Source organism: Nothoprocta perdicaria, unplaced genomic scaffold (genome assembly GCF_003342845.1).
Source record: "Nothoprocta perdicaria isolate Ctin4 unplaced genomic scaffold, notPer1 scaffold_1, whole genome shotgun sequence".
NCBI classification, from domain to species: Eukaryota; Metazoa; Chordata; class Aves; order Tinamiformes; family Tinamidae; genus Nothoprocta; species Nothoprocta perdicaria.
This window is the reverse complement of record NW_020454093.1, coordinates 5,129,597-5,140,094: the sequence shown is the minus strand read 5'-3', so window position 1 is coordinate 5,140,094 and position 10,498 is coordinate 5,129,597. Positions and strand designations below refer to the sequence as shown.

General features: G+C 43.0%; 1 protein-coding gene across 1 annotated transcript in view; it reads left to right on the top strand.

Moving 5' to 3' along the window:
• Positions 1 to 1,512: 1,512 nt before the first annotated feature.
• Positions 1,513 to 10,498, top strand: part of HOMER1 (homer scaffold protein 1) — an 84,630-nt gene continuing 75,644 nt past the window's right edge. The window contains exons 1-2 of the mRNA XM_026035426.1: positions 1,513 to 1,568; positions 2,646 to 2,729. Of these exons, the coding sequence (XP_025891211.1) occupies positions 1,513 to 1,568; positions 2,646 to 2,729 (140 nt within the window). The remainder of the gene's footprint in view (positions 1,569 to 2,645; positions 2,730 to 10,498) is intronic.

Genomic DNA, 10,498 nt, shown 5'->3' with positions numbered 1-10,498 from the left:
GGCAATATGGGCAGGAAAGCAGTTTCTTAAATTTCTCTGACTGCAGTTGTGTCACCCCTCCATGTGATCTGCCTGATACAAGAACTGCATGCAGTGGGTCAGGAAAATGTTTATATTTGTAATTGATTATGAAAGTGTTATGGATTTAGCATAGTTCTCATTCACTTGCCTAGACAAAACTAAGAGGTAAATTAGTGTAAGAGATGTGTCATCTCTGTATCACTGATCCCATGAATCACAGCACAAGAATACTTAGGTCAAAGCAGGCAAAGTGCCTTTCAAGCTACCATCAAAATAGATAACTCATTTTCATACAATTCTGTTGTTTAAAGGCATTTCTGTGACACTTAAAATTATAGTTTCTTTTATTTCTCACTGAGCAAAATCTACCTATGTTTCCTTCTTTATCTCTTTCCAATTGCCCATGAAGATTTCAGGTCTTCCATGATACAGGAATGGACAATGAAAGAAGGCTGTAGAGTGTAGTACACTACTGCTCCTGATACAATAAGGTTCAAAGAGCTAGTAATTTGCTGCAGGCTCTTGAGTTAGCCAGAACATTTTGACTATCATCTATTAAACAATAAATTCTGTTCTGTGTCAGATTTTCCACCAACAGGACAAAGCAAACTCCAGTATTCTTCCTTACTAATGCTGTAACATATCTATGAAAGCTGCTTGGATGAGAGATTGTTCTTACATCTGGAAGGGGGAAGTGAGGGAAACTAGTGTATTTTGCTCATACTAAGGGAACTCAAAACTTCAGGGAGAGGTTTTGAACAGAATAAGGTAATAAAAAATATGCTTCTAGAAACAGGTAAACTGTAATTGTTAAGTAAACAGTAGGATAAACAGTTTTGTTAGGAAAACAGTAATTTTACATATAGTTTCCGTAAGTCATCCATATTTGGAAACATGATGAGATGTTGGAAATAATATCCTAATATCTTTTTGTTAGATAGTATGTAATCCTAGTAAAGGATGAAATGAGACTTTTTTTTTCCTCCTGTATATGTTTATAAATTATGTCAAGTCTTTGGATAAATCCTAATTTTCTATGGGATAAGCAACTGTCAATGATATGGAAAAGATGACTATTTTATTTGTTTGTTCTTAGAACTGAAATAATGAAATAAGTGACTGCTCATCCTCAAAAATAGCACAGACCTGGATACCACAAACAGGTAAGCAGATACTTTATTACCATAAATACTGAGCAATTCATGTCCATAAATGTTTATAATTGGAGGACTTAGCTAGATATACAAGAACATAAGTGGATGTGTTTATTACTAATTCTTATCACTAGTTAAGGTTAAGGTTTTTTAATGCTTTTTTGTTTTTAAGAATTATAGTGGTAAAAAGATATTAAACCAGTTCTTGAATGGACACATCATGATTTGCCTTCCTCTTTTGAAAATTGCTTTATAGACATAACTAATTTCATATCTTAGTATCTAACATAATCCTCAACACGTGCAGCAGGAACATAACAATTGCAAGATGGAAAGGATGCGTGAGCTGCTTACTGAAGAGAGAGAGCATCTCATTGCCTTCTGCTTGCTAAGGTGGCTGGCCCCTCTGAGTCCTGTGTCACTGGGTTGCCAAGAGGACATGGCAGCCATGCTGAAGGAGGCCACTTCTCCACTAGTTTGTCTGTGGTTTTATTGCACTAGTCATTTTATTGCACTAGTCATCTGCTGGCAATGAGACAACAGGGGACTTAGCTGCCTTCCTACCCCTCTCAAAATTGTGAAGTTTCTGCTTTGATCCATCCTGACTGTTTTTAATATAGAGAGGATGGGGCCCTTGACGCTTGTCTGAATACTCTGCATCCTTTTTTATGAAAATCAATGGAAAGGAATTACTAAACCCCAGTCCTTCTTTTCAAAAGTCATATGATGAGACAGATTTATTTCCAGAGAAAGTATACGAGAAAATAAGGAGTTATTTAGTAAAGCCTAGAAGACAGGCAGACATATATAAGACAATGAGTGTATCTAAGAGCACAAGACAAAGAGAGTGTAAACATTTGTAAGCAGTGCTTAACTGGCCCCTATGCTTTGCCCACTACACTTTCTCAGTTTTATTGTGGCTACTGTATCTATAGAAAAGACTTTGTAAAGTTTCATCATATCCCTATGCCATTAGAGATAATAACAATAATCCCTAAGTCCCTCTATTATGTATTCTAGCTTAAGCTGAAAAAAAAATGAAGCAAAATTTGTTTCAGAGTAGATGTCAGAAACCAGTCACAGAAGTTGATTGTAGGCTCATAACTGGTCTACGATAAAGTACATTAAACCTCAGGAAAATCAGGAATATCCTATGCAAAGTCAAGAGCAAATAGAAACTGCTTAAATCTGTTTTATAATGACACATTGAGAGGATAGTCTGGATGGAAGGGTGGGAAATCTATGTTTTTAGGAAAACAGTTTCCTCAGCTGTGGAACCACCAAACTGAAGTGTTTTAACCTTGAAGCTGCTGCACGGTATACCTAAAGGGTACATATACATGTTTTAGATATCCTTTTGAAACAAGCACAAGGATATATATAATGCAGTTAATTAAATAACTAAACTATGCTGGTTCTGAAAATAAGATTTCATCTCCATTTCTTTTTCTTTTTGCAAATCTCCTGAAGTGGGAGTTGTGCTCCTTATGGCAATTCCTATCAAAGGAGGACACCTACCCGAAGATTTCCCAAGGTGCTTATAGTTCCTACAAAGTAAGTGAGTCTCTTATAAAAATTTAAAGTACTACCATTGATAGAAAACTGTGTTTGAGGGGTGTGTGCATGCATGCATCTTCCTTATGGTGTGTGTGAGGATATTTTGGCTTTTTTTAACTTTCAGCCTCAGACTATATGTACACATGACTACATATAGTTGATGTATAATGGAGTGTCTACAGTTATATGGCTAAAATAGCATGAAGTAGCACCTAGGGAGATCTAAGGCAATAAAAATATTTAGTCAGTGTGACTCAGCTCTGTCTGCATTGGTTTTGAGCACACCTCTTTGAGGTATTTGGACAAATAGTAGCTTATCGGCTCAAGTGTCTGGCTGCATACCCAGGAGAAGCCATGCAACAACATTGTGTGGCATCTCAGCAGCTCCCTTGCGCTTTGCAGGCCACAGCCAATGGAGGCAAGGCTGGATGGGACTGCACTGAAGGCCATAGCTAGCCTATGAACCATTAGTCTAAAAAACTAGAAAGGACAGAGCAGTGAAAAGGAGAGAATGAGCTATTTGAATCAGCTAGGAGGAAAAGAGGAGAAACAGATTTTAATTTGGTCTGTGTGAAAGCATAGGAGAGCAGCAGTATCCTGCTTGGTGGCACAACAAGACAGTGGGCATTGACACAGGGGTGGTATGGAACTTGTTAAGGTCGCTTAGACAAACATGAGCAGGAGTGTAATTGAACTAAAAAGACAACAGCAATGCAACAAGGAGAAATTAGGTTCCTCCAAACAGCATTCAGCTGCCAAATCTATACGGATATGCCCTCTCTCCTTTTTAGAATTATTTGTCTTTCCTCCTTTTCCCACTTAAAACCTGCTTTTGTGGCTCTTCCTATCATCTTATAGTACAAGTCTCTTGTTCTAGACAAGCAGAGAGAAAATTTCCACGAGGAAATGCATATTTTCCAAGTAATGCAATGTACAAGACTTCCTAGAGCCTGCAGATCTATCTTACTAGTAAATTCATCCTATGCGTTGAATAAGGTAGGAATTCTGTGCAAAAAAAAAATATATTAGACATGTAATCACTTTATCATAATGTATATGCATAAAGTGATGAGGAAGTTTGCCTGTGCATCCACGATCCCAGCATTCCTAACTCTCGAGAGCTTCCTGTGCCTATAGCAACACTTTCTAGTCTCTAAATGTCTTCAGAAATTGGAATCACAAAAGATAAGTCCCACCTTGTGGCATCATATGGTTCCAGTTTTCTCAAGGAAAACTTGGCTGAAATTTTCTCACATGTACAAACTTATGAACATGCTAGAACTTCATTCTATGCAATCACTGAAATTCAGGTACATGGAAACTGTAGAAAGACTTGGAAGTTCACAGTGTTCTTTATGGAAAAAAATACAGAAATGCATGATAATTTTATCTAATTATGATATTCCTTCAAAGTTTCAAGAAAAAATAAAGCCATCTCTAAGGGGGAAAACTCAGGCAGAAAATTAAGCAGTTTCTTTAAATATTCACTGAGAGATTATATTGTTAGAACTTCTATGGGATTTTTTTCAAAAAGTAGGAAAGAAGAACTGCTAGAAACAAAAGTCAATTATTCCAAGGCAATATCATATTCACTAGTAAATGAATACTTCACATACTAAGGGGTTTCAGACCCCGAGAAATAATCTTAAAAATATTAAACTATTATTTCAAAAATAGAAATAGTACAAAGAATGGACACAGAAATCATGGATGCTATTTGGCATTTATTAGGAGTCTTACAGGAAATAAAACTTGTTCTGGTTTTATGGAGCTGATCAAAATGAAAAATGCCATATGATTGCTATGACTTAGTCCTTCTAAAAACACAGACATTATAGACATGGACATAATAGACAATATAGACAGTGTAGACGTGGTTTGTAATGTAAATATGACTGAAGATTTTTTTTTTTCATGTGACCTACAAAGTACATGCAGTGATGATGTACCTGCATTCACATGTAGTACATGTACCTACAAGTGATGACTCTGTTTTCAAGCACAATTTTACCATGAAGGAAATGTTCTTGGAGAGTTTCAGATCACAGTACCATTGTTGCTACATTTCAGAACTCATAACTAAACCTACACTGTTTTTTTTCAATATTTTGAGCATCTTCAGTTGAAATTGTGCAAAATATCTGCAAGGATTTAGGGAACAAGCACTAAGCAATGAATCTAGATAAACTTGGAGTAATTAGACAGAAATGACAAGCTGACATAACCAGTCTGCTGGCATAACCTGATTCTGCTTCTTCAGTGGTCAGAGAAAAACATGGGAGGGAACTGCAGCCACTGATAAACCTGGCTAAAAAATGAAAGTATTACTCAGTGCTCAGCCTCTTTAAAAGATTCCTGTAGGGGTGTACTGCCACAGAGCTGTGTAGGAGATGTGTAATCTATTTCTGGTGGGAAGACAATGAGATGCTGGAAGTGGGTGCCGGAAAGCCAGCATTCTCTGGCAACAGAACAGAGTTAGAAATATTGGACCATAAGGCATCTCAGGGAATTATGTCATGCAGTTGATTTCAAAAACAAATCTAGTCCTATTTTAAGAGTACCACATTTACTTGAATATAAGGCAGCATGTACATTTCTTCATCTATTTTGGGAGAAAGAATGGTGAATTTAAATTCTCCCAGAATTTCTCCAGGCTTTTAAACCACTGTCCCATCTGATATGACAATGAAGATTTTTCCAGACTGATGCAGAGAGAAATCTTGGGCGAAGGGAAGAAGATGCCATTTACTCTCTTCCCATCTTCTCTCTACTTCATTTAAACACAGATCCTACCAGGGAAAATGATGGAGAAGTGATCCCACTCACTGAAAAAAGCATGTGTGTGGGGAGAGAGATTTGTGATTAGACAGGAGAAAAGAGGGCAGGGAAAAGGCATAGAAGAGTAGGAGGAAGGAATAGACACAGAATAACAATGATGTTCTAAAAGAACTGAGGGAAGAGCTAAGTGCTAGTTCCCTCATCTTCAAGGGGAATAAATACACTTGACTTCTTTAAGGACTGGGGAATTCATACTCATCTGTAACTAAACCAAATGGCAGCCCATGGAAGGGAACAGCAGCAGTACCCCCAGTGCACAGCCTTGGAGGCAGTGGTAGCTCCATCCCTCCAATTTCCTTCACCTCTCCCATGTGGAGCTGATGAGGATTGCTGCTAGAATCCTGTGATTACTCTTCAGTCATAGTTTCTTTTGCTCATAAAACTTATTTTGGAAGGCTGTTTTGTCCTAGCTTCCTAAAGATCAGAAACCATTGGATTGCCAAGAACAACTATTTACAGCAAGTTTACACCCATTTGTTCTTATGCCCTTTAATAGCTCTTTTGTTCCCTTGTTTGTATTGTTCCCACCCAAAATATTTAGAAAGCACAATAATATGTTGTTTCAGATTTTAGCATGATGGATCAAACAAGCCAATTTATAAATCCCTACTTGCAAATAACAGCTTCCAGGTTTCCTAAATATCCTTAAAGTTTCTCTCTGCTTTCGGTAAAAATACAGTTGCCTTTTTGGAAGGTACTGACTAGAATTGAACGATGGATTATAGATTAAATCTTCTTCCCATGGCTTTAGCCAGTGAAATGGGATTTTCCTGTCTCTTTTACCAGCACGTTTGCCATAGCATTATCATAACCATTGTGTGATATTTCAGATCTGCTTTTGCATGGAGAATGCAGAGGTACAGTGTAAAGTTAACCAAAATGCAGATCTTCATGGTGCTCCTTGTTTCTGCAGCAAGGAGTTCCAGTGCTGTTCCAGGACTCTGCCAGTGTCAGTACTCTGCAGGCCTGTAACTCAGAAGCACAGCCATCTGCTTTGTGCCATCTACAAGTATCCCACCAGGAGGTCCAACCCAGCTCCCTTTTCAGAGGTATTGACACTGCTGCCAATTTTACAGGTTTTGCCCCAGCTAGGGTGACTCTCTAGGGCATGAGTTTCAGAGCATCATTTGGCAGATCAGTCATTGTCTATGAATATATATACCAAGAATATGTCACCCTTAAGCTTCACCTCATCTTAAGCCATCAGTCTCTCTTGTTTGATGGTGACATTTCTTACCAGCTTTGCCAAGTCACGGGTGTTCACATGCTACTAATTTGCACGGAACTGTATGCTGTACAGCTCAAGACCACTTCCATCAGAGTGCTCCAGACAAACTAACAATTCTAAAAAGAAAAGTCCCCAAAACAGAAAGAAACAATTAAAGCTGAACTTATATCTGTCACTATTAAATGTCACCATGTTCGTATTACTTTGGTCTTCAAGTTGAGATGATTCTGTATTGTTTCTTATGTTAATAATGCTGTATGCCTTTGTCCATTATTTAATTGTATAGCTTGCTTTTATTTTACCTGCATATATGGTTCAACCCTAGCTCAAGGATGTCATTGATGTCACATGTTTGGAGAATGGCAAGATAAAGAAATGATTTCAAAAAACTTGGCAAGCTTAACCAAGGGCTTGATATTAGCTTAACCAAATCAATCTGGAAATGGGTCTAAATTTTAAAAGTGTATTGAGACAGAGCTTAAGACTTAGAGATGGCTCAGTTAGAACCGGAGGAACAGTAACACCAAATGTGGAAGGAGAAAAAGCAATTGTCTGGAGCTGCTATCCTTAATTGTAATGATGAAATCATAATTTTAAATAATGAATTAAGAGGGGAGAAAAAAAAAAAAGATTAACCATATGATTTGCCTGGAGGGATGCTTCTTGTATCCCTATAGCTCTGTTCCCCCACCCAGGATCTTAACTGGCCCAGTACTCATATTTCTTTACTTACAGAACATGAAATGTATATGCCATTTCACAAGTCAGTAAAGAGGTTGTTCGTACCTCACCCAGGGATGTTCTAGAGACTGACTGGCTTTTCTTTGCACTTGAATCTACTCACACCTCTGATCCTCATGTGAACATGCAAATCAAGCTTGTGTGTCTGGTTTTTTTTTTTGGGGGGGGGGTATATTTTATGTTTAGATTCATGGGGTTGTTTTTGCATCTATTCAATGGAAAACCATCATATTTCATGCAATCTAAATATGTGAACAAGTTGAAAGACAGAGACAGATGGAGCCATCTCTAGGATATCTAAACAAAATACTTTGGACCTCAAGAAATGCTAAAGCATTTTTATTAGCATGAGAGCTTGAACCAAAAGAACAGAACTGATGCAGCAGTTACTCATGTAGATTTAGAGCCTTAGCAAGAGCTTTTGCTCTTGACCTGTCATTACTGCATGCAAAATGTCATCGGGGACTTTCAGAAGCTAGTGAATCTAACTAGGCTCCTAACTACTTGACATCAAGGAATAGATTTATAAGCCTTGGGTTGTTTACATATGCATAGTCTGAATTCTTGTTCATGGTCTCTTTCACTGTTATCTCTATCATCATATGGAAGGAAAAACGGGTGTGGATCTTCATGTTTTCCCAAACAGCAAAGGGGAGGCATACAAGCAGTTTTGTATCTAAAAGCCTGTAGACCTTACCTGATTTTGGTGGAAAATGTAAATTGCTTCAGATGTTTCAAAGTTAACATGTGAAACACAAACAAAAAAATGACAGTGGCAGCCCAGAAAAGCAATGCAGCTTAACAAGAAGTGTGCATGTTCTGACCAGTAGCCACAACAGACCTCAGACTAATGCCACCGAGTCTAAAGCTACATTTTTGTAGCTCTGCGCCTACACTTGAAACTATGAGGTAGCATGTGAGAAATGTGAAACTGAGGAAGCTGTTGTTTTCTCCCTTGTGAGGCAATCGGCCTAACACCTAGCTGCTGCTAATAGGGATTCATGATTCATGACAGGGTTCTTGTGCTTATTTTTCTGTTTTGAGGAGATTTCCCTTGCTCTTTGTCATCCTCATCTTCAGTCTTCCTGTAGCTGATTCCTTCTATAGGTGAAAACGTTAAGACAAGGAAGCGTAAACACATGTGCATATAGAACCTAAAATCACTTTTGAAAATGGTTGCTGTTACTCTGGGGAGAGGAGATTGCTGTGTAAATCCCTTTGGAACATTTTGTTCCAGCCTCTGTCTAGAGTACTCCTGGTCTCTTATAGTAGGAGAGCTTGAACTTGCTGTTAAATCAACAGCTATGAACAGAGTGGTGTGGGGTTTGTTGTGTTTTAGAGTGCCATGAACAACCCATCTATAAAGTTGGCCTTCCACTCGGTAGTTGGACATCTCACATCTCATTCGCATGGCCCCTCACGTTCTCAGAGTCGTTTAACATGCCTGTGGTGGCCACAATGTTACTTGAACAGGAAAACACTGGGAAAATACTTGCAGCGCTCCTAGAAGCAGCAATCAGCTACAATGAACGCTTCGGCATTGCAGAGCTAGGGTAGTGTCAAGGAGTGATTACACCTAGTGTTTATATGCTTGGCAAAAGCCAGAGAGCTAATGGAGGTATTTGTTGAACCCAAGATGAGGTGGCCGCCCCAAAGCTTGGGGGCTGTGCTGGAGCCCAGGTTTCTCTTGTGAAGGAGCAACATGTGTTGTCTGTTTGCCTGGTGCTGCTGAAAGAGGGAGCCTCAAACACTGTGACGGGGTGAGCGTTTCTCTGCTGTCTCACTAGCAGGGGCACATGGGGACCCGCACTTTGGCGGTGCTGTTGGAAGAGCTGCCATGTTCCCTTCCCGCTGTGCCACAACACTAGGAGTGGGAACAGCAGCAGGAGCGGGAGCAGCGGTGGGAGCGCGGCGTTGCCCAGAGACCGCGCCGCGGTGGGTGGGAGGACGGCGGCGGCGCCCCTGGAGGCGCACGGGGGCGGCAGCGCGGAACCACCCGCCCCCCCCCCGCCGCCATGCCCTATTATAGTAGCGCTTCCGGCGGCGTGGAGCACTCTGACATCATCCCCCGCAGCCGGTGACGTCAGCGCCGGGAGCGGCGGTGACGCGATGCGTAGGGGAGCGCGGTGACGTGCGCTATTTAAAGCGCCCCGGGCGGAGGATGGAGGCAGAGCGGGCAGGTGCCGCCGCGAGCAGCAGCGCGAGCAGCAGCCCCGCGTGCGGCGCTCGCGGGGGGCTCTAGGCGCGGCGCGGCCTCCCCGCGAGGAGCGGTGCAGCGCGGGCTGCGCCTGTCCGCCGCGAGGGGCCGGGCGGAGGCGCGAGGTGGAGGCGGGGGGCGCGAGCGGGCGCTGCAAGCGGCTCGGGGACGCCGGGGCGCCGCCTCCTACCCTCCCTCCTTCCCTCCTCCCGTCCCAGCGCGAGGCTGAACGCGCGGCCCCGCCGCAGAGCCGCGAGCGCGGGGCTCGGCGGCCCCTCCCGCCGGTACCGCCGGCTCGGCGCGCCCCAGGACGATGCCCGCCCGCTCGCCGCAGGAGAAGGCGTGACGGCAGGAGCGGGCCCGCCGCCGCGGGAAGGAGGAGCAGCGCCGCGCATCTCCGCAGCCGCGGGTGGGCGGGCGGGCGCAGCGGGGGAGCGCGGCCCCCGCCAGCCGCTGCACGCCGCGATCCTGATGCGAGCGCCGGTGCCGCGGCTCGCTCTGCCTCCCGGGGAGAATGCAGCGGTGGCCGCGGCGCTGCCGGCGCGGGTGCTAGCGGCAGCGGCGGCGCGGAGCTCAGCGCGCACCGCCAGCCCCAGCCCGCTCCGCCCCTGAAGCGCACGGAGCCCTCGGCGGCCGCTCTACCCGCAACGAGCCCCGCGCTAACCAGCCGAGAGCCGCCGCGTCCACCCGCAGCACCGGGAGCCGCCAGCACCGGGAGCCGCGGGCGACCGGAGCCGCTGCCTGCGGGCGCATAGCCGGGCC